The sequence below is a fragment of the Chenopodium album genome, chromosome 21, assembly GCF_948465745.1.
Source record: "Chenopodium album chromosome 21, dcCheAlbu1.1, whole genome shotgun sequence".
In the NCBI taxonomy this organism is placed as follows: Eukaryota; Viridiplantae; Streptophyta; class Magnoliopsida; order Caryophyllales; family Amaranthaceae; genus Chenopodium; species Chenopodium album.
Genome location: NC_137854.1, coordinates 7,259,249 through 7,282,364, shown reverse-complemented (window position 1 = coordinate 7,282,364; position 23,116 = coordinate 7,259,249). Strand labels below are relative to the sequence as shown.

The 23,116-nt window shown below is 34.4% G+C and overlaps 3 protein-coding genes across 5 annotated transcripts; 1 reads left to right on the top strand and 2 right to left on the bottom strand.

Moving 5' to 3' along the window:
* Positions 1-1,076: 1,076 nt before the first annotated feature.
* LOC145602122 (vacuolar protein sorting-associated protein 35A-like) lies at positions 1,077-14,086 on the top strand. The gene is made up of 22 exons (XM_081658283.1): positions 1,077-1,357; positions 1,450-1,546; positions 1,653-1,776; positions 3,677-3,862; positions 4,549-4,636; positions 5,164-5,220; positions 5,321-5,410; positions 5,501-5,623; positions 7,576-7,650; positions 7,728-7,787; positions 8,023-8,139; positions 9,897-10,136; positions 10,212-10,277; positions 10,540-10,629; positions 11,187-11,276; positions 11,525-11,614; positions 12,217-12,285; positions 12,365-12,445; positions 12,549-12,656; positions 12,751-12,854; positions 13,362-13,475; positions 13,582-14,086. Exons 1-22 carry the CDS (start codon positions 1,265-1,267, stop codon positions 13,790-13,792), a joined length of 2,373 nt encoding a protein of 790 aa, XP_081514409.1. The 5' UTR covers positions 1,077-1,264; the 3' UTR covers positions 13,793-14,086.
* A 187-nt stretch (positions 14,087-14,273) lies between these two features.
* LOC145602123 (ubiquitin-conjugating enzyme E2-17 kDa-like) lies at positions 14,274-15,176 on the bottom strand. The gene is made up of 3 exons (XM_081658284.1): positions 15,018-15,176; positions 14,739-14,866; positions 14,274-14,637 (listed from the first exon to the last, which is right to left on the bottom strand). Exons 1-3 carry the CDS (start codon positions 15,085-15,087, stop codon positions 14,389-14,391), a joined length of 447 nt encoding a protein of 148 aa, XP_081514410.1. The 5' UTR covers positions 15,088-15,176; the 3' UTR covers positions 14,274-14,388.
* Positions 15,177-18,621: 3,445 nt separating this feature from the next.
* Positions 18,622-22,146, bottom strand: LOC145601813 (rac-like GTP-binding protein RHO1). Of its 3 annotated transcripts, none has more exons than XM_081657894.1 (8): positions 21,921-22,146; positions 21,373-21,533; positions 20,087-20,174; positions 19,889-19,998; positions 19,733-19,796; positions 19,381-19,445; positions 19,228-19,293; positions 18,622-19,131 (listed from the first exon to the last, which is right to left on the bottom strand). In XM_081657894.1, the coding sequence occupies exons 2-8, from the start codon at positions 21,469-21,471 to the stop codon at positions 19,030-19,032; spliced, it is 594 nt and encodes a 197-aa protein (XP_081514020.1). In that variant the 5' UTR covers positions 21,472-21,533; positions 21,921-22,146; the 3' UTR covers positions 18,622-19,029. The 3 variants fall into 3 exon arrangements, with proteins under 3 accessions (XP_081514020.1, XP_081514017.1, XP_081514019.1); XM_081657891.1 differs by having other exon boundaries at positions 21,373-21,645; positions 21,921-22,145; XM_081657893.1 differs by lacking the exon at positions 21,921-22,146 and having other exon boundaries at positions 21,373-21,675.
* Positions 22,147-23,116: the final 970 nt, after the last annotated feature.

The following is a 23,116-nucleotide window of genomic DNA, read 5'->3' as shown; positions in this document are numbered from 1 at the left end:
CTTTTATTGTTGTTTCATTAACAAGTCTATATAAAGTGTAATGTAGGGTTGCTTTTTTTTAAAAAAATATATTGGGATAATAGATTCACACTTTTAACCTATTAGGTATTTTACAATGTGAAATTAAACTCGTAATGAACTCAAGTTGTGATATGAATAAACTCAAAATTCCTAACTCAAGTTTGATACAAATGCAATTGTATCATATCCCACAAAAGTAAGACAATAGAACATTTTTCAGAAGGAGAAGAACATGTTATTCATCATCTATAAAATTCCTTGGTTTTTTTTTTTTTAACTTTCAACATCTAACATAACTATATTTTTCCGTTATTGTAAATAGTCAAAGGAAAGAAAGTGAATTGCAAGTCAAAGTGCTGCATGTAAAAAAATGAGGAAGTATATTATAACTATAAAATGTTGATTTAGATTTTTTACACAAGATTGCAATACAAGACTATAAGTGGATGTTAAATAGTTTAGTTGGTAAAGTTTTGTGGTGGTACTTTTGAACTTAAATCATGTTTACATTATTTGTTCTTTTTAACTTTCTCTGCTCCAACAAACAATGCAATCAAATCAACTAATTAAAATCTTGGCCACAAATTCCATAGCTAAACATATTTTGAGTCTCCGTTGAACTTCTAAAATGTTTGATTTTTCTTCGCACACGAAAATAAAGTCTTGTACATAGCACATACCAAAGAAGAAGTAACTCCAAGAATACTACCACAATTCTTGCTTTAAGAGTACTTGTAAATGAATAACAAAAGTCTACCCTATGCCAGATTCATTGATTTTTTGACGGGAATTTATATGGTACCATGTCAGTTTCGCCTAATCAATCAAATCATATTACAAAATTTAACATTCACCTCAAAATTTCAATAGTTACTCCGTAAATAACCTCGCTTTTAAATGGTTATCTCAAACAATGATAAGAATTTTGGTCCAATCCAAACAAGTTCACTTCGATTTTAGGCTAGTGCACAACTGACCGTAATGGTTCGAGTGGTATAGACCATAGGCCTTTCACGACAACTCCTTTCAAAATAAAACACACACAAAGACGACGACTACAACAACGATTCCTGCAACAAGAAGATCCAAAGAGGAAAATTCAACAACCAACGAAGCAATAAACCGCAATTCAACAACGCTAAGAAAAAACCCAGTTAAACCAAACACAAAAAACATCACACTAGTCAAATCAAATTCACTCTCACACATCGTCGTCTTCCTTCGTCGTCATCGAGGAGAGAGAATGATTGCAGACGGTGTCGAAGATGAAGAAAAATGGCTTTCTGCCGCCATTACTGGCCTTCAACAGAACGCCTTCTACATGCATCGAGCTCTGGTAATCTTTCTCTCTCCTTCAATTTCCCCAATTTCATTTCCGAAACCCTAATTTTTCGGCATTTGATTGATTGTGTGTATTGATTCTTCAAGGATTCGAATAATATGAAAGATGCGTTGAAGTATTCTGCTCAGATGTTATCGGAGCTTCGTACTTCTAGACTTTCTCCTCATAAATACTACGCTCTTTGTAAGTTTGTGATCTGGTTTTGGAATTCATTGAATGATGATCATAATGCTGTGATTTTTTTTAATTAATTTTGATTATGTTGTGGAATTTATTTGGAGTAATTTAGATATGCGAGCGTTTGATGAATTGAGGAAATTGGAGATGTTCTTTCATGAAGAAACGAAGCGAGGTTGTTCGATTATTGAACTTTATGAGCTTGTACAGCATGCTGGCAACATTTTACCTCGATTGTAAGTGTCAATTTTGATCATTGGAAACAATTGTTTGGTGTTATTGAAGTGACAAGGTTTATATTCTAGATTAGTTGTTCATGAGTACTTTTTAACTATTTAGGTTGCGATTTGTCCTATTTCTTCTGTAGTGGATGCTTTAATGGCAATTAGTATCCTAATGTTCTCGTTGCTAATTCTTCGGGAATGCGTGCAGAGAGTTTCTAATTTAGCTTAAAATGACTAGGAATAGTGCTTGTAAAGTTGTAATTAGTGTGTTAGAGCACAAACACTGATTTAGTGTACAGAAGTGCATGCGATGGATTTTTATCGAAAGTTGGATTCTTCCTCATGTGTTGCTGTTTATGTTAATTTAAAGATACTAGTGGCTAGGCGATTAGGATTCACCGTTGCTCGTTCTTTCATCTTGTATCTGTAGATGTCATCCTAAAACATTTGAATCATGCTGCAAATGACATCAGTAAGTGATACTGGTTTGGTGGTTTGACTCTTTCTTTTGTTTATCCAATGGCAAGTTGATTGGGTTTTTAACCTTAATTGTACCCAACTTTTACTCCCTTTTTGCATATGTGCTAACATTAGGATGAAATTTGCAAATATACTTTTTTGTATATTCCATTAGATAGCCATTTACTGATGCTGATTTTCATTGGAAAGATAAGCACTACCTTGGATACATAAGTCTTCAATGAATGACACTTGCCCATTCTTTTTTAATAGCAACACTCTCCTTTTTAAGAAGCTTCAATTTTATTGCAAAATTACCTTTTGCATGTGATTTCTCTATATCTTTGTCCTCATCACACGAGTCTCTCTATCTCTCCTTAGCATATGGCTACTTAAAATTTGGTGTCTCCTCTCTATGTTGCAATTATAGAAGAATGGAAAATTATGGCTCAGTATTTATTCTTATTGATGAAAACTGAGTTTTCTACGTTTATTCTAAAATAAACCCAGTAAGTTTTGGTCGTTTTTTTTTTCCTTAACATGTTAATGACCATTTTAGCTTTGACCTTTTTATCCATTTTTTGTGATGCCTAATGCTTAATACTACCTTTTTGGAAGATTTTAACACTTTGAATTTTGGCATTATTCACAAATTTCACTTTGACCATCTTTGTAATATACATGCAAGGAAAAATATATTCAGGTATGGTCTTGTTAGATTTATCTCCGTATGTGTTTTTAAAATATCAAAAAAAAAAAATTTAGTTTTACAAATATAATTAGAGATATTAGTGCTCAAAGGTTTTACATTGACATGCGTAAATAGGTTAAAGTTTTGACACCTTTTAGAAATGAAGGCTTTGTTTTCTTCACCTTATTTGTATTACATGTTTTTTCAAAATCTAGACGAGACTAGACCACATTATAATGATGTTTATTCAAATTCTAATCATACCAAACCACTTCAGACCTTGAAAAATTCAAACCAGAACACCTTAAGTAAGGTGGAGAGAACATAGCCTTAGTTTATTCACTGTTATAACAAAAATGGAATTGTAGAACATAGGTAGTTATCAAGCTGAAGAAGGTAGGAAAGGAGATACAGTCTATTTGATTGCTTGACCCATTATATTCCAGATTTGCCTTTTATTTCATGATCCCAAAAAAAAAAAAAAAAATACTTTGTTGCAAATAACAATATCTTATGGGGAGTGGATTGGGTTGCAGTCGTTGCACACTTCGTCTGGTTCTACCTTTGGTGTCATAAGTGGATCATGTTTATGTTGTTCCTTTTGCATACTTCTTTAAAGTCTTGTTTACAGAGAGCATCAGTTTTATCTCCTACTGGGTGCTATATGTAATATCTTTCGTTAATACTATGCATGTATCAGATTAGTGATTTTTGCACTTAACTAAGGAAAGCAAGATTCACTCAGTATTTCCCCCTTTTCAGGTATCTTCTTTGTACGGTTGGATGTGTATATATAAAATCAAAGGAAGCTCCTGCAAAAGATATTCTTAAGGATTTAGTAGAAATGTGTCGTGGAATTCAACATCCTTTGCGAGGACTCTTCTTGAGGAGTTATCTTTCTCAAGTTAGTAGGGATAAGTTACCTGATATAGGTTCTGAGTATGAAGGGTAAGAATTAAGGAAGTTTTGAAATATCTATTCCCAATATCAGCTTTTTGGTGGGTGTAAATGTGTTATTACTGCATTTCTATCCAATTTATGATGGTAAGCAGCTTGGTGTCTGGATTATTGCACCAAGTTGGGTTATAATGTGCTGTGTTTTGAAGAAGATTAGAAATCATACCACTGTTGTTTCTTAGCATTATGATTTTGACAGTAATTTATTTGGATATTGTTCATTCTTAAGCTGTTAAAATTAAAAAGAGAGATCAACTTTTTAGTAGAAGGAATGCAAATTGCTAAACATGGCCATACTTGTTGCAAATTTGCAATGGCCCCTTCTAGATTTGTTTCTTAGCCTTAAATTGAGCTACTGCATCAACTATACAACAAGAACAGGCAATTGACTCTGAATCAATCATAGGCGAAAAGCCTATGGCAGGTTCCTTCTGTGATTTCCTCCTCCACATTATATCCTCAAAATAAATTGGAAACTTTAGGACCGGTATTCTGGACAACTGCCTGTAAAAAGACACCACAAAATTTGTCCATTTTGGCTGTGGAATCTGTGACTAGTCACTGTTTGTTTTACTTTCATTATTGTCTGTATGATTTTGCTGTGAAGCCTTTAACTAAGACAAAGATGAATCTTTGCATGGTAATTGGTAAGGATAAACGCTTCTTGTTTCTTGCAGGGATGCTGATACTGTCACGGATGCAGTTGAGTTTGTGTTGCAAAATTTTACTGAGATGAATAAACTTTGGGTGCGAATGCAGTTCCAGGTTTGTTAGCTTACCATCCTCTTTGCCATCTTGTTTAATTGTGCATGTGGACTGCATGTTGTGAATACTGTGTTCATTTTAGATAGACCTGCCCATGAACTCTGTCTTGTTATTTTGTGGAATCTTTAGTTTTATCATTTGCTATGTTTGTTGAAATATGGTTTTTGCATTCTGCATTGCACTTTTTGATTGACTTTAAAGAAAATATGGATTGGTGTAGGACCTGATGCAGTGATGCGTCTTGTATCTATTGCTATGTAATTTTTTGTTTATTGTCTTGCAAATCTTATACAGAATACGGATGCAACTAAAATAGTTTTAGATATTTTAGTTCTTCCCAAGGTTAGGAATATATGTTTATCCTAGGTATGCCCCTTTGATGTTTCCTCTCAGCCCTTGCATGCCATGAAGGTAATTTGTCAGTCATGAGGGCATGATTTGTCATCATGCAGGTTATAGTGCTTGAATGATTCATACTGTTTGCTGATCCTGAGTTGAGGGTTGCAATCGGGCTTTCTGGTCTGCAGGGACCTGCGCGGGAGAAGGATAGAAGGGAGAAGGAAAGAGGCGAACTTCGAGATCTTGTAATACCATTAACCTAGACTCGTTGTCATGGAAGCAATAGAGCTGTGGATCCCGTACTCATAAAGACTGCTGGTTTGTTCCTTGAATTTTGATGTGCAGGTTGGGAAAAATCTGCATGTTCTAAGTCAGATTGAGGGAGTTGATCTGGAGATGTACAAGGATACTGTACTTCCTAGAGTCTTGGAACAGGTCTGTTTTTGTAAAGAGATTTCTTTATTTATGATTGCTCTTTAAAATTTATTACTTATAAATGATTTTTTTTTTCATGATTACTATCAGGTAGTCAACTGTAAGGATGAGCTTGCACAGTATTATTTGATGGATTGCATAATTCAAGTATTTCCTGATGAGTACCACTTGCAAACTCTAGATACTTTGCTGGGTGCCTGTCCACAACTCCAGGTTATCCTTTGTCCTATAAAATTACTTATTATAATTTGCGTTTTTTGGGATTTTTTTTTTTTTTTATAAATTATTTATTATTACTCCCTCTGTGTTTTTTTAAGTGTTATAGTTTGACCAAACACGCATGCCGAGACACGACTTTGACCACTAATTTATCTGATTACATGTTAGTAAAATTATAGGAAATTTGATATTATGAAAGTATGCATTATGACGAATCCAACAATGTATTATACAATAATACTTGTTTTTTTAGATTATTAAACTAATCAAGTCAAAACCATTATGTCATTATGTGAATAGTAAAAAAAGTCAAATTGTAACACTTAAAAAAACACGGAGGGGGTACATTGTTTTTGTGTTATCATAGAGGCCAAATGTTTTAGTTAGAGTATCATTAAAAAGTCGATATAATGTAAAACATTTCAGCTATACTGGATTCAAGTCTTTAAGAAGTATCCCGTATCAAATTATTTCTGTTTGGGATAATCCTTTTTCACATTCCTATAAGAGTGACATAATTTCTTGCACATGATAGGATCTTCTAGATAATTGAAATGTGCTCTTGCAATTGTGATTGGAGCTCTAGTTTATTTCGTTTGGCTATTTAGACTCTAGCTTCATAGTGATCTAGTGATCTCTAATCTGTCGTAATTCACATCAATTTCTATGCCATTTATTTTATTATTTACATAACAAAAATGTCGTTTTATTGGTAAGATTAGATGACCATCAAATACAATGGATAGAGGTTTACCTTTTTCATTGCACCATGCCCATAGATGATTAGCCTGGGGTGAAACTGTCATTATTATCCCTTCCGGCTGCCTTATCTTTCTCCATTCTATACATCTTTCTTTTTAAAAGTATTTATGTGTTTATTCCTTTTTGTTTCAAGTTAGAATATGGTATGCTTTTACTAAGAATCCTTTTCCAAAGGGATGATGGCAGCCCCTAGGAAGATTATTATATTCACTTTTTCCTCAAAGATTTTATCTATGAGGTTTATTATTTATACTCCCTCTGTGTTTTTTTAAGTGTTACAGTTTGACCGGCACATAGTTTTAGGCAATTTAATTAACTTAAATAAAATAAGAGATAAGTGGGGTAATTGGAGTATTAAAAAATTGTAAAAGAAAGATTGTGGGGTTTATAGTTTATTGAAAAGTAATGAATGTGAGAGGAAAGATATAATAAAAAAAGTAATAGTGGGTTTGGGTGAGGAGTGAGGACCATGAGAGGAGAGAGATATAATATTATAATGTAGCTTTTTGCCAAAAAAGGAATTGTAACACTTATTAAAACAAGGCCGGTTTGGTAAGTGTAACACTTATTAAAACACGGAGGGAGTATTAAAGTGTAATCATTGAAAAGAAGCTAATTAATAGAATGATAGTATAGTGGGAATAAAGAAAGTTGATTGGGTAGTGGGTACACATCCAATTATTTACTAAAGAGGACAGTAATTCAGACATAAAAGGAGGACAATATGTTTGGGTCAAAGGATTTATTCATGATAACATATTATTTTTAAGTAACACTGAATGAACTATAGTCTTGACGGGATGTATTTCTGACGCTTGTTTTGAGTGATTATGCCATTATTTGGATATTCCTTTTTGGGAATAAAAAAACACCTACTTTCTATAGAAACTTTCTAAAGTTTGGCTATGGCCTCTTCACCTGATTTAAGATATGTTGGTCTGAAATTTCGAAGGTCTGATGATATTATTCTTTTCTTATCTCTTGATATGACTGAACTTGACTATATTTGTACGCTATTATACGTTTTATGTCGCTTGAATAAGGTGAGGCTGTGAGGAAAACATAGTCGTAATGTATATCTCTTATCTTTGAGAAGTTCGATGTTATCTCAATTACTTTAGTAAGTATTTAAGAAATTTGCTTGTTAACTTTTTATTTATTATTTATTTTATATCCTCTTCCAGTCATCAGTTGACATCAAGTCAGTTCTCTCCAGTTTGATGGAAAGGCTTTCAAATTATGCTGCCTCAAGTCCAGAGGTGAGTTTTGTGATGCCTCCATTGAAGGTTTTTCTTTTTCTTTTTTTTTTTTCCTTCCCACTAATATGGTTTTCCAGGTATTGCCGGATTTCTTGCAAGTGGATGCGTTCTCGAAATTAAACAGTGCAATTGGGAAGGTTAGTTGTAATCACACCCGGATTGCTTCCATTGATGTTGTGCAACCATGTAGAAATGATAGCCTCATGCTTTTTCTTACTTGAATTGTTGACATCTTATTTTCTTTCCATTGGTATGTTTCAAGTTAAATGTCAATAGATGAAAGGGCCAAAGGGGGGAAGAAATATTCTGTATTATTGTACTAGTATTTGCATTTTTTAATTTCACTAATTTTGTATTTTTTATCAAATGCAGATCATAGAAGCACAAACTGATATGCCCGTTGTTGCTGTTGTGACTTTGTATTCATCTCTTCTTACCTTTACCCTGCATGTCCATCCTGACCGGCTTGATTATGCTGATCAAGTATTGGTATGTTTGTTCACAAGTACATTACAATTGATTTCCTTTGTCTGAGATGATTTTTGTTTCATATTTCTGATAAGCTGCATTATTATTATTTTCTTTTAATTGCTGTAAGATTTGCATTATCCATTATTAAGTAGAGCATGTGGTGTTTGTGTCTTTCATCAGTGATTGCAAAATTTTCTTTTTACACCTGCATTCTGCTTTGAGAATTTCAGAGTGTAATCTATTTGAGTTTACAGTGTGAAATAATAGGCGTTTCTTTCTATGATATGCTTTTTAGCTAAAGTGTGTATTTGGAAGCCATGAGGCCCGTGACTTTATCTCTACGGGAAGCATCATCAGATTGGAATCAATATGTTTTTTTAACTATGCGGAAATCAAATTGCACTGCTCCTAGGAACTTTGCTGTGTACCTGCTATAAGAAGTGTTTACTTATTTTATCTTATTATAATCCAACACGGCCAGAATTGAATTTATTTATTTTTGTTACAATTAATTAGCCAAACAGAGTAGCAACAATTCAGTGTCTTAGCAGCCTATCACCAAGCAAGAGTGAAGCTAGAATCTGCAGAGAAGTAATTGATACCTATGTATAACTTACAATGGTTTTTTGAATGGTGCTGATATTTTAGATGCTTAAAGTTTGACTAACATGTAGAACTTTCTGAGGTAAATGGGTGTGTAAATCTTGGAAAGACCCCCTTGTTAATATTTTATATAAATAAGCTGATAATATGTCTAAATTGTACAATAATAGTTGAACAGATCCCATTGATGGTTGAATATACTATAAAGTGGAAGGCTAAATGGTTAGTGTTGCCAAGATCCATCAGTGCTCTGTTTACTAGTATCAATATTGGACCAATGCCTCCCTTTTTTTTTTCTTTCCCCTTTCTACGGGTCTTTTGGAACCATTTAACCATCTCCTTACCAGTATACTGGTTTGTGGCAAGGCTGTGTATATTTGACTTCTCTGCACCATGCCATCAGTGGTGTCCATGCTGGGTTGTTCTTGTTGCCTTTTGCTTTTGTAGACTATTGTGAGATTCTTGATCAATATTCTTGTGGCTCTTCCTACAAAAGTGTCATGAAGACTGACAGTTTTACACTTTACTCCATGCAATTGAGAAACATCTGCTTCCTCTGAAATAGTCAATCTAGCATATGGACTTATCATTTTCAGAATAAGCTTTAAATTGTATGCATCTATAATAGTATGCATCAAATGAACACCCTTCATCTCAAGAATTGGGAAAGCAACAGTAATTTTTTGATATTGGAACTTTCCAGATACCCACTATCCTTGATTTTAAAGTCTTGACTAACCTCCTGTCTGAGAAGTTCCCCTCCAGCATCTGAACTTCTTCCTTTATATTTTATATCGATTATTGCTCTCACTCCATTCTTTTAATGTGAACTTGTGAAGCTTTTGTGCGCTTAATGCTGAAATGGCAGGCATACTGATTTTCTTCAAATTTTTCTTTCATGATAAGATTATTTTTTGGTTGATTTGTTTCTTAGCACTGATATATATCTGCTCCTATGTAAGTGAGTGTTTTGGTTTGTCACACCGAAACTTTGGGTGATTGGCCTTAATTTTCTGAGATACTTTGATGCTTTTTCTTATTCATTTCCATGCATGAATCCTATATGGACTTCCTTATTGCTGGTCAGTAGTCTGTTTTTGATTGTTGTTCATCCATATAATTATCATTAATTTTGATGAATACAAATTCTTGCTCTTTTTCCTTACACCCAGGGATCCTGTGTCAACAAACTCTCCATTATTGGGAAACTTAATGACAGCAAGGCAACAAAGCAAATTGTTGCACTTCTGAGTGCTCCGCTGGATAAATATAATAGTGTTATTACTGCCTTGAAGCTCTCTAATTATCCTCGGGTGATGGAATACCTTGACAATGAAACAAATAAAGTCATGGCAAAGATTATTATTCAAAGTATTATGAAAAACGAGACTTACATATCTACGGGTGACAAGGTATATATTTAATTTACATTTCTAATTTTTGCTTTGATATTGCCTGCCTAATGCTCTGGGATATCTTGTATGTAGGTCGAAGCGTTGTTTGAGTTGATAAAAGGGCTTATCAAGGACACGGATGGTGCTGTTGATGATGAGGTCAGTTGGAGTAAATTAAATATATATGTATTAAGTGTTACCTAGTTGCCTAGAATCCCTGGTATGCTCATAGTTGGTTGTCTTTTTGATATGTTTATTTTTGTTGTTTCATCCTAGAATATTGCTCTTAAACTTAATAATTTTGTGATGCAACTAGCTTGCTGGATTTTGAGCCTGTTGAACAAATGATTAGCTTATGCCCAATGTTCTGCATTGCTACTTTTACCTTTTTTTGTTAAATTGAATGTTCATCATATTCTAGGATGACGAAGAAGACTTCAAGGAGGAACAAAATGCTGTAGCACGCCTTATCCAAATGCTGCACAACGATGATCCAGAAGAGATGTTCAAGGTACTTTTCACTAATAAGGTTTCTTCATTTATTCTGTCCAAAATAGGTTCCACTCAACAACTCAGCATATTTAATGTTATTTGTTGCTAAAGTTTCAATGAAAAATTACTAGTCTTTTTTGAATACCATTGCAATAACTAACCTAATGTTATCTGCATGCAACCTTACAACTGAAAATATGCTGATGTTGGAATGGAGGGAGTATATTAAAAGCCAGTCAAGTCATAAGTATATATAGTTTGCTGAATCAGCTCCAACCACTACAAATCTACAATGCCGCTGCAGTTTATCTTGGTTAAAATAAAAGTTAGGTTCACATTCTTGTAGTGTCATTTATGAAAACCAAAGCTCATTGCTATGTGGAAAAGTTTCCTGTTGCAATGTTTGGTTGAAAAGCTTCGTTTTAATGTCGTTATTTTTTTTTGTTTTTTCAGTTGCTTGGGTAGTAAACACATTTCCTTTTAAAAATAGTTTGACAAATGGTCCAAGAGGACTAGAGGATTGTGCTTGTTATTTTGCTAACATGTATACCTAATTCCTCTATTGTTGATCTGCAGATTATAAATATAGTGCGGAAGCATATATTGGCTGGTGGAGTGAAACGTCTATCATTTACTGTTCCACCCCTTGTTTTTTCCTCTCTTAAGGTTTTACTCAACTCTTGACTCCTAATAGGTGTCTTTCATTTGTTCACTTGTTATTTCTCAAAAAACCTCTTATCCCTCCCAAGTTGTAAGACTTGTAACTTATGACTGTCATGGTTGTATCTGGTAGTTGTTTGGTACCCTGTAAAAATGCCACGGCTTAATCAGCCAAGGCTATTAGAAAACAAATTTTCAGGTCAATTGCTATACTCTGCTGAGTCTTTCTAATGCTCATCTTTTGCTTTGAACAGTTAATTAGAAGGCTTCAAAACCAAGATGTGGATAAAGCTGGAGATGAAGTAGAGGGTACGCCAAAGAAAATTTTTCAGCTTTTGAATCAGGTATCTTTGAATATATATCATGCAAGTGCCCCGTGTGTCATGCCTTTTGATACATCAACAGTAACATTAGCTGTTTGTTCTGTACAATATTAGTATGAATTTCTTATAAAAAAAATTTAATTTCCTTGGCTATTGTTTCTCTACTATTCATTATGTCCTAAGATCCTTTTATATATTTAATTTTTAAAATGTTTAATCTTCATCCCAAAGTATGCCCTTTTTCTCGTAGTTGAATTGACAGCTGGTTAGTGTGCTTGGTGTGCAATGGATGGGATGCTGTTAATATTCACCGTCTCTTTTACTTATAAATCATGCTTATTCTTTTAACAATATATGATGATATAGAGGGAAAAGTAACATCTTTTATTAAATTGTATCATCCTTACAGTGTCTATGATGTCAAATATTACAGCTGACAATAATTAAACTTCAAAACTGGAGGATGATGTGTATGGATTAACATTACATCGTTGTGTGTACTCGTATATACCTTTTCTATCTTTTGTTGAAAGTTTGCTCATTGTCATTTGTTTGTCTTTTCACTTTCTGTAAGAGTCCTTGTATCTAAGATGGCTGGGCAATATTTGCCTTTTCTTTTTCAGCTTATTGAGGCTCTTTCAAATGTTCCAGCTCCTGAGCTCGCATTGCGGCTGTACCTACAATGTGCTGAGGTAAGTTTTAAATCCTCAACATAAATTGCTAGAATGAATTTATATGAAATCTGTTATCAAGTAATCTGTTGTCTTGCAGGCTGCAAATGACTCTGATTTGGAACCTGTCGCCTGTGAATTTTTCACTCAAGCATATATATTATACGAGGAAGAAATTTCGGTAATGGAATTTTCAGTGGATGGTTTCTGTACTTGGGTTTTCCAGTCCATCTATTCTTGTACTGTGTAGGTTAATCTTTTTTCTGTGCTTTTGTGTTCTCTAGGGCTCCAGAGAACAGGTAACTGCATTATACCTAATAATAGGTACTCTTCAAAGGATGCATGTCTTTGGTGTTGAGAACAGAGATACTCTGACGCACAAAGCAACAGGGGTATTATTCAGAGCCTTCTCTTTTCTTGTGCTGTTAAATGACCTGTTTTATACTGTTTATATGTGCTAAGCTAGTACCCATTTGACATGTGCAGTACTCTGCAAAGCTTTTAAAGAAACCTGATCAATGTAGAGCTGTTTATGCATGCTCTCATCTCTTTTGGGCGGATGATCAGGATGGTGTTAGAGATGGAGAGAGGTGCGTTTCATTATATTTCTACTCATTGTGGGGATTTTGTGTTGTGTATGTGTATCAGTGTATGACAATTTTATTTTAGTCGAGTCATTTACCTCTGCGCATCTTACCAAGTATTATAGCTGCCCCCATGGTGGGAAATGTGGCAGATAGGTTTATCAATGCTTTGCCAATACCGCTAGGTCCGCTACCCATAGTGTCTCTTTAAAGTTTACCACATTGTCTGAAAGAGACTAGGAAATCCAAACGTATATATCTCCAGATCCTAGCTGAACAACTGCTGGGATGGATAAATTTTAGTTTAAGAGCCACAGAACTAAAGTTAAGCTTATGTTGTCAGAGAAACAGAAAATGATTCCCTGTATGTCGGAATTTGTAGCAGCCAGTGAACCCTAATCCTCTTTGAAGAAGAGCAATTACAAAACTGAATAAATGAATATTGATGATTAATTATGATTTTGCTACTGCTGTGATTCCTTGAATTCAATTTAATTGGTTTCCTATGTGCAGGGTTCTACTTTGCTTGAAGCGGGCTTTAAAAATCGCAAATGCTGCTCAACAGATGGCTAATGCTACACGGGGCAGTGGTGGATCAGTTATGCTCTTCATTGAAATCCTCAATAAGTAAGCTCTCTCCTTGCTAGAAAATTTGTTTTCTTTGTACTGGATGTCTGAACTTCCATGATAAATCACGGCATACTTGAACTTTGGAGTTTGCTTGCAAATTTAGGTACCTGTATTTTTTTGAGAAGGGGAACAACCAGATCACTGTCAATACAATCCAGGATCTAATGGAATTAATTACTACGGAGAACCAGAGTGATAATGCTACAACAGATCCTGCTGCCGAGGCTTTCTTTGCAAGCACTTTGCGGTACATCCAATTCCAAAAGCAAAAAGGTGGTGCAGTTAGTGAGAAATATGAACCTGTCAAAGCTTGAACCTGTGATTGCATGTAATTAGGCATTTTCACACATCACAGTTAATTACATTGAGTATTTTTGTTACCAGTTTAGTTGGGTCTCTTTGATGGGAGACTTGTTTGCTTGACCTCGTTCTGAGGGCATGGTTTTAGGTCTCTTATGCTAACTATGATCTCACTGCATCTGAAGTTTTTAATTTGCGGGTGTCTGCAAATTGCTTCATTATGCGGCATTACTTTGGTTGCAATGACTGGTAAAATGGTGTATAATTTTTCCTTTATATATTTACCACTTTTTGGAGGGGTTTTTTCATTTATAATTATATATACATGACTGCATGTTGCCGATTCCCATTAATTTTCCATTAGTAAGTTAATCATTGTTGTCGCAGTCAAAGTTTTTAACATTATATTACTGCGTTACTGCAGTACTGTTGTGTGAACTCAATTTATTCATTTACTCAGGATTTTAAGGTACATAAGATGAGACTGAAACTAAATTTGGTAATAAAATTCATTTCCTTGCCATAGAAAAAGCCTTGTTTGAATTTTAAGTGTTACAGTGGGGAAAATTATCAAGAAACTTGATGCTTTTAAGGGGAGAGACTCGAGCGCTTAATTCATTGCATACTTGAGCGTCCAGCTCTGAGCTGTTGTCTCGTACTTGGTTCGATCCTTCTTGTACATGTGAGCAATCTCCGGTACCAGAGGATCATTAGGGTTTGGGTCTGTAAGTAGAGAACATATTGATAGTAAAACCTTGGATATAGTGAGAGCAGGGCTCCATTGATCCCTGAGGATGTCCAGGCAAATGTTCCCGTTATTGTTGATATTTGGATGGAACACTTTGGTTCTGAATGCAACCTGTCATCAATTTTGCAGATTTTCATGCTCTTGTAAGTTTTAGTGAAAATAAAATCACTATTACAAAGATACAGTTTGTTATAAACTGAGCAATGACCTACCTTTGGTGGTTTGAAGGGATAATCACTGGGAAAGTGAATGCTTAGAAGGAAAACGCCGCCAGCATAAGGGCTATCAGAAGGGCCAATTATTGTTGCTTGCCACTGATATAAGTTTTCGGACACAGGACCTGAAATTTTCAAGAAATGCACAATATAAGCACACACAAATTAGCTGAGATTGAGATTCTCTTCAATAACTGGGCCGAGTGAAGAGAATCCTCTCTCAACGAGACAAAATTACTTGCATGACATAATTATGTGTTAGGAGTTTGTAACAACCTGCACTACATGATGTAGGAGGATCTCTCCTTATATCTTGAAGCTCCTTTAGAATCCTCTTCATCGCCATCTTGCTGATACCTAGATGGTTATCAGTTCTTGGTATTCAGAAGTTTTTTCGTTCTTTTTCGAGTAGGAAACTAGTCAAACTAGTAACTAGGGAGGTTTGATTGCCAAAATGTAAGCTTGTCATGCCTATTATATAAGATGACAGAAGAATATACTTTATGTAGGAAGAGAATTCAAATTTTTGTAACTAATGGACTGAAAGCTGGAAGGTATAAATTCTGAATGAAATTTCCTACTAATAGTTCAGGGAATCGACCGACTTACCAAATTGCTGGATGTTATTCCATTCAAAGTTTCAGATAAGCACCATCCATTAATTTAACCAACAATTGGTAACATGAAAAGTGATTATTCAAGTTGTTTTGTTCAGCAAAGAGAGGATGCAAATGTTGAATATAATCAATATATACTCTGTATGTCAAATCACCAGCTAAACCTTTTGCTGTATGATTTTGTGTGTGAATTCAACGCGCAAATTTAATAGAGGTAAAAAATGGATTGTTCATATTGGTTTGGCTCAATTCGATCTATTAAGACTATGAGTCTTTCAGTTCAAGACCAGAAGTTTTTGGCAAGTTTAATTTTTGAAAACAATTACCTTCTCTGTTCCTTTTTGTTTGTCTCATTTGACTTTGTAAACAGTTTTCAATGCACATATAAAAGATAAAAAGATATTTTAGGATTTTTTTTTTAATTATAAAAGTTGCATAAATATTTTAATACTAAATATCAAGACAAATCTAACGAGATTCCATAAGTATGTTTTATTTTATGTTTTTCCCTATAGAAGATGCTTAGAAGGAGAAACGAAGGGGAACGGGAGGGAGTAGTTTAATTTGAGAAATCAATCAAGCTCAATCATACTCCATTAAACTATAGTATTGGGTCTACTCTTGCATGCATATTAACGTCTCTGTAATTTAGATGATGCTGAATTAGCTGTAAATGAAACACTTTTGCATGATTGGACCTAATAACCGAGCATCTACAAACACAACAGCACTATCAGCTGATCTATAGTTCTATACCATCCTTTCGCTGTTTAGCATTTTACTACCTTCGCTAATTTTTATGTGCAACTTTGGAATATTTTATATCTCACAAAGAATACCCCAAAGCTACGCAAAAAAATTAACAGAGATAGTATGTCATATATACTCAATTACTGATAGTCTCATACCCTTAGTAATAAAGTTATGTTGGTTGTTTGCTTGGCTCTATATAATGATACGACTTACTCTAATACGGTTTATATAATGATACATGTGGTTCATCTCATGTTCATTGTTTCTGTGGTCAAAACAGTACATACAAATTCGGTTATATTTTCATGTCAAAACACGATTCATTAGCTCTTTGCTAGAAACCTCTGACAGTGAGGGTAATATGGCAATATTTGTAGAACTGGTATATTAACAGAACAAACTCATTTTCCTGTGGTTCGGATTTTGCTTCGACTCGATTGTTTCAACACCCAAACTTAAGTACAGAACAGCCTCATGTAGCACCTAGGAATATCATACTTGCATACTTTTTGCTACACACATTGTCTCTAGACAAAATGCTGCTTTTTTGTATCAAATACAGTAAGATTTAAATTCAGGATTACTGAGTGCTTACAGAATAGAATCATTACTCGTACTCCGTATTATTTATAAGCGGATGTTAAGAACCATAACATAAATTAAAGGAAAAGTCAATGCCACATGTTAATCTTGATGACATTCATTTTAATATGTTTTCCTTGTTCTGATTCTCTAAACTTGTCTTTTTTCATAGCTTTAAACTTGTTTGTTTAACCAACAGGTTGTTGTATTCTTATATAACAAAAGGTTTTGCTATGTTTTGGAAGTATTTCCCAAAGATATGAAAGAAGTTGAAACATACAAAAAATTATTCAAAAACATCTGGATATAAATTTGCATTAGACATGTCTCTCATGATGTGAGCATACTTTATTTTATTTTTTTTGTTTGAACGGGTGATGTGAGCATACATAATACAAGTTGTACAAGGTGTTTATACACATACTACCTCCGTTTCATATTATTTGCAACGGAGGTAGTATATAGGTGGTTACCTGAAAATAAGCTAGATGGTAAGAATTACTACTTTTCCTAATCACATCTCACCGATAGAGTAAAAACAATGGCAATAAAAGGTTTGTGGAGAGGCTTGTTTCCTCTTTTTTGGGTACTATTGCTAACAAAAATGTAATTGTGAGTTTTAGACACAAACCTTTGAATAGATTTGTTTGTTAATACGGAGTAGTAGATGATTTTTATAAGCAAAGTTTGTATAACAATGATGTGGCATAATTACACCCTCATTAAAATTTGTTCCATAATCATTGTTCTTAGGATATATGGAGTACTTCGTTTTATTTTAGGCAAATGATTGAATGATTGGCTACCTCTAGAAATATAGAATAGTCAAAATTTGGTATGCGATTGATACTTCAGCCAATCAAAATAAGCCTTATTTAGCCAATTAGCCAGTCTCAATTTGTTAATGAACATACGTGTCCTGCTTCAACCTTTGTTTTTTTTTTTAAGTTAGGCCTTACATAGCGTACAGCTTGTATCCAGCTAAAGAACATCACTAATGGTCTAATGGATGCTAATCCAGCTACTCCGTATCTTGCTGATCTAAACAGTACATATTACTAGATTGTTGATAATGACAATACCTGGGTGGCTGGTGCCATTGTGCCATACAAGTATACGACGGTTTGTTCGTAAGATCATCCTTTAAGGCTAAAGAGTCACAAGTTCGAGACTCATCGCCTAATGCTTGGGGATAAAAGATACCCTCACTTTTCCCCTCTACTCTTAATTGTTGACCTATGAGAATTGTTAGCTCAGTAGGTTTTTTTTCCTTTTAAAAAAAAAAAAAAGGGTTGTAGATAGAGGTAGACTAGACGCTCCATCTGGACTTCAAACACAATGATCCCAAGCATCCTTATGTGCCTCTACTGCAGAGTCCTTCCAATGATACTAATTACTATGTATATATCATGAAAGGTTAAATCAAGTAGGTCACTCAAAGATTACTCAATCACCTATTCACCGGGGAGGGGGCAATCACAATCACAATCACACCTCCCCCAGTGAAGGCGAGCACTATAAAACGGTTTTTTTTTTTTTTTTTTTTTTTTACCAGGGAAATCCATACAATAAAGCAAAGGCATTAATTTTTCAGACATACAAAATCGGCCATAGAATATGCGCATTTCAGAAAATCAGCAACGAAGAACGTGGGCGGCTAATAGAATAAGCCAACATAATCAAACATTCCAAGAACAGCCAAATATTCTACATTAACAATCTATCTAATCATGTCATACACAAAGTATCATGATCACCATAAATTAATATACTAGTATTCTGTGGTTCAACCAACACAATGTTAGTTAAAGTCAACCTCTGCAAACAAGATTCCCAAAAGGTGAGTGGTTCAGCCAACTACTATGAACTGTTTGGGCACCAACTCCAGCATCAACTAATCAAAGGGGGGCGCAAAGAAAAACATCATATTGAAAAATAGCGCGAGATTTAAACTTTAAACTACAGAAATCAAAAGAGACATAAAAAATGTAGCCAGAGGCAATCATCTTCATAACAAGTAGTTGTGAAGAAATGAATTTAACTGCTCTGCTAGGGTTAAGGGGGAAAAATATCGGTCCTTTCCTAAACTGGGATCTTCCAGTACCTTATATTTAATACATAAAGACTGAACCAAAACCACGAATTAGATGGTAATGTAATGCCAGAAAGCAACAAGAAACAACCTGATGCTCCACAAAAGAACCTAAGTACAATCAGTAAGAAATCATACGCTAAAAAAGCCTGCCTGTATCCTCAAGCTTGATTGTGAAAGAAAAAGGTCGAACGCGAGATGGAATGCTCGAACTAGGGCTTGTTTCTCTTTACAGCTGACACAATTACAATATGGAGCAAGCCTTCTGTGCCTTCGACTTCTTCTTCTTTGTCTTTGGTGGTTGAAGCACAACCTTAATGGCTGCATCGAAAACTGCCTTGACATTCTGCATATTTAATTGAAAGTTCAAAAGTTAGTGTGACTCAAAAGGCACAAACAAGTTGGAAAGTGAAACTATCTCAACCTGACAACAAATACCCACCTGCTGTGTTTTTGAACTACATTCGATGTAAGCAGGAGCACCAATCAGCTTCCTCAATTCTTCTCCCTGAACAATAACAGAAATATTTTGATCCATGTGATTTCTAAACATTACAGACCATAGGGAAATATGCAGAGTACAATTCTTTTTTACCTGAGCTGTAGTGATTGGAACTGCACCAGGGTGATCTATGAAAAACTGCTTGTCATCCCGAAGATCTAATGTCACGCATCAAAAGTAGGAATAACTTCTACGTCAGAAAATTAAATCAAAAAGCCCTTTTGCAGAAACAGAAAATTAAGCTTGCAAAAAGTGAACACAAAGGGTCCAACAACAAGAAAAATTCTCAACCAACTAGAAATAAAAATGCCACATATTTACGGAAATCAAAACTCCAAGAGTATAATCCATGATAACAAAAAAAAAAAAAAAAAAAAAAAGCAAAGTGACAGTATAAGACAGAAATGCAAAATGACGAAACAAAAGAGATAAGTATGATTCTGACCAAGCTTTGTTCCAACAAGAACAATGGGGACACCAGGAGCATAATGCTTCAACTCGGGAATCCACTGAAAATTAAGTGGCCACAACAGCTCATTAGCAAACACGAAGGGTCTCATTCACATTAATGCTTCCTTATTAGTATTCAAAAAATGTTTACCTTCTTAGAAACATTTTCATAACTAGCCTTGCTAATGAGGGAGAAAGCAAGAATAAAAACATCTGCTCCACGATAACTCAAAGGTCTTAATCTGTTGTAATCCTCTTGTCCTGTAACACAAATAACAATTTGAGTCGTACAAAGAGAATAATTAAGTACACAACCAAAGAGATTAATCAGCAGATATAAGGCCATTACCTGCAGTATCCCATAATCCCAGATTAACTGTGGCCCCATTAACGACGACATTTGCACTGAAGTTGTCAAAGACAGTGGGCACATAATCCTGTTCCAATCAAAGATTTAAATTCAAGAGAATAAAGGAATAGTAGAACAAGACCAACAACTTGGGAAGTAGAGTTCAGCACAATTTCACAATCTACTTGCATTATATTTCGTATTCTATTTCTGTTGATGATATCCAGACTCTTCACAAATCTAAGAATTCTGATATGGATACGTCATGTTTTCTATGCTATTTACCAATCCCTTAAGGATCATATCTGATGATGGTGTTAAACACGTAAATGACATATGGATACCAAGGAAAATCAGAGTAAGAGAATACTCTGATTTCAATAAATCAAAGAGATACCTTAGAAACAGAATGTCTTATCAAAAGAGGTCTGCAGAGTGACCGGAAACCCAAGGTATTCAAAAGAACTAATCATATACATGTTCTGAGCAAGATATTGCCAAAAACAATAATCATCAAATCCAGCTACACAGAAACTTCCCGACCACAAACTAAAAAACTTACAATAGAAGAAGCAAAGGTGCAAACTACAATCACAATTACGAGAAACTAATACATCTCCTACTTTGCAAGGGTAACCAGAAATATATCCCTGGCAGGAAGATCCAAAATTGTGTAATCAGAAACAGAATTCTATCACAAAACTCAAATCCAATCTTCAAATGAGCTGTCTATATAAATACAGCTCGCGTAAAAGGAAGAAACAAACGGAAATCCTAAACTAAACGCTCAATTCGCCTCCTCCACATACAATCCTTACACTAAATAAAAAAAAAAAAATAAAAAAAAAATAAAAAAAATCAACTTTGTTATTCATGACTAAACTCGTATATCATCAAAATTATAAACAGTGTTAATCAATCCAAAAGCTAAAAAACGGCTAAATTCCCCTAAAACAGCCTTTAAATGTTTGCATAAACCTATAATGTACCCAATTGCACCTAAAAAAAAAAAAAAAATCAATAAAACTAGATATTCAATCATTACCAAAGTCATTGTTTTTTCCTTTAATTTGCAGAATTGCAGGTATTCACCAATAAAATTCAAAAAACATTCCACATCAAATCCACAATTCACACAATTCAAAACAATTCTCAAACCACATTACATAACTGTAAAAATTATTATAAGAAAAAATGATTGTAAAAGTATAAATCGAATTTAACAAAAACAATCAAATTCCATGAAATCGAAGCGAAATTCTGAAGCGAGAAAGAGGGAAACAAACCGTAGGGAAAGTGTTGCTGGTGTAAGAAATCAACAAGCAAGTTTTACCAACGGCACCATCACCAACTGTAACACATTTTATGAACCTCGAAGCACTCATTTTTTTTTCTCAACAATCACGATTTCTTCTTCTCCTCAAAATTCAACCCCCTCAATTTCCACCTTGATCAATCAAAAACAAAAACAAAGCTAATTTTCCCCCAAATTCAAATTCAAAAAATCAAAAATCAAAAAATCAAAATCGCTTCTGAATTACAGCAACACATGAAGGAACCTGTAAAAGAAGAAATTGAAACCCGATCACAACATCAAACATTGCGCAACAAAAACAAAAATCATACCCTAGAAAAACGGAGCCCTAATTTGAGGAAATGAAAAAATGTGGATAAAAAATGGAGAAAATTGAGAGGAAGAAATGACGAAAAATGTAACCCTAATGTGAATAGATCTGGTAATAAAGATTAATCAGAGAAAAAATTGGGGGAAGAAGATTGAAGAAGAGAGAGAAAGAGAAAGAGAAGGTAAAAGAGAAGAAAGGAGAGGAGTTACCTGAGAACCGGGAAACAATGCCGTTGAAGCGTTCAATGAATGAATAATGTGTGTTTTTTTTTTCTTTTTTAATTTTTTTGTTTTTGTGGGTGATTGTTTCTTCTTCTAACGTGTTTTACGCTTTACTACCCACGCCTTTCCCCTCTTTCCTCTCGTTTTTATCCCCCCCTTGCATAACTACCGTAGAGATAGGCGAGGCGTAGAGGTGGCAATTGTATTGTTAGGATAGACAGATTGGGTTTTAGGTAGATTGAGACGTTATTTTAATTACAGTATGTGTCTTTTACTTGTAGGTTAGGTCGAGTTTGATCAACTTGAGTACTTGTAATTTTAAAATTTATCTTAAGAGAGCTAAGGGGTTAATTTTGGTGGTATTTATCATCAATTTGAGTCATGTAGTTTCGAATATTGGTCAGGTGTTCTGATTGTCGATTTTGTAGCTAGGGATTAATTAATAACTAATCTTAGGAAAATCACATATTCAATTGATAAAATGAGAATTTGTGTGGTTATAATGTCCCAATACAAAGATGATACCCACATGTAGATGCATTGACTTTTTGTATATTGGTTGTTACTAAATGCATTGACTTCTATAATGACAATTTTAAGTAGTCAAGCATAATTTGGCGGATAGGAGTCTAGGACATTAGTCATGTTTGAGTTATTGTGAATTAGTAATGGCAAGTAACGGGAGAAAATCATCTGTCCCATTTTTTGTGTCCCACTGGTTTTCCACTAAATATGATTGGTTCTTAAAATATTTATTTGCCTTTTAAAATTTGAGAAGTGGGACCTTGTAATTATTACAACCAATAATATTTAGTGGAACACAAATGGAACATGAAAAATGGGACAGAGGATTTAAACCCGCAAGTAACATAAACTTTTTCTTGTCAAAAAAAAAAAAAAAAAAAAATTAATTTACTTCTCATATGAATTTGAACCGACCATAACTCAACTCGTCAAAGTTTTTAGAACAACTCAATCTCAATTCTCGAATGATTTTTTGTCATCCCATTCAATCATTGCCATCCTTATTACAACAGCTCAATACACGGAAATCACGAGCTAGAAAACTGGACATTAAACATCAAGACTCTGGAAGTAGTTTGAAGCCATAAGTGAAGATTAAAGAAGGGGTATAAGTTGGGGGGACCATAAACAGGTAGTTGTTCATCCGTGAAATCGGGTTG

Bases quoted from the DNA above. Each gene is read 5' to 3' on its own strand.
- LOC145602122 (XM_081658283.1), top strand. From the start codon at position 1,265: ATGATTGCAGACGGTGTCGAAGATGAAGAAAAATGGCTTTCTGCCGCC. The intron at 10,630-11,186 runs GTACTTTTCACT...GTTGATCTGCAG, and splicing joins ATCCAGAAGAGATGTTCAAG to ATTATAAATATAGTGCGGAA. The intron at 12,446-12,548 runs GTAATGGAATTT...TGTGTTCTCTAG, and splicing joins TATACGAGGAAGAAATTTCG to GGCTCCAGAGAACAGGTAAC.
- LOC145602123 (XM_081658284.1), bottom strand. From the start codon at position 15,087: ATGGCGATGAAGAGGATTCTAAAGGAGCTTCAAGATATAAGGAGAGAT. The intron at 14,867-15,017 runs GTTGTTACAAAC...TGAAAATTTCAG, and splicing joins TCCTACATCATGTAGTGCAG to GTCCTGTGTCCGAAAACTTA. The intron at 14,638-14,738 runs GTAGGTCATTGC...AATTGATGACAG, and splicing joins ATCCCTTCAAACCACCAAAG to GTTGCATTCAGAACCAAAGT.
- LOC145601813 (XM_081657894.1), bottom strand. From the start codon at position 21,471: ATGAGTGCTTCGAGGTTCATAAAATGTGTTACAGTTGGTGATGGTGCC. The intron at 19,999-20,086 runs GTAATGGCCTTA...TTTGTGTTACAG, and splicing joins GGGATTATGGGATACTGCAG to GACAAGAGGATTACAACAGA. The intron at 19,132-19,227 runs GTGGGTATTTGT...TTAAATATGCAG, and splicing joins GTAGTTCAAAAACACAGCAG to AATGTCAAGGCAGTTTTCGA.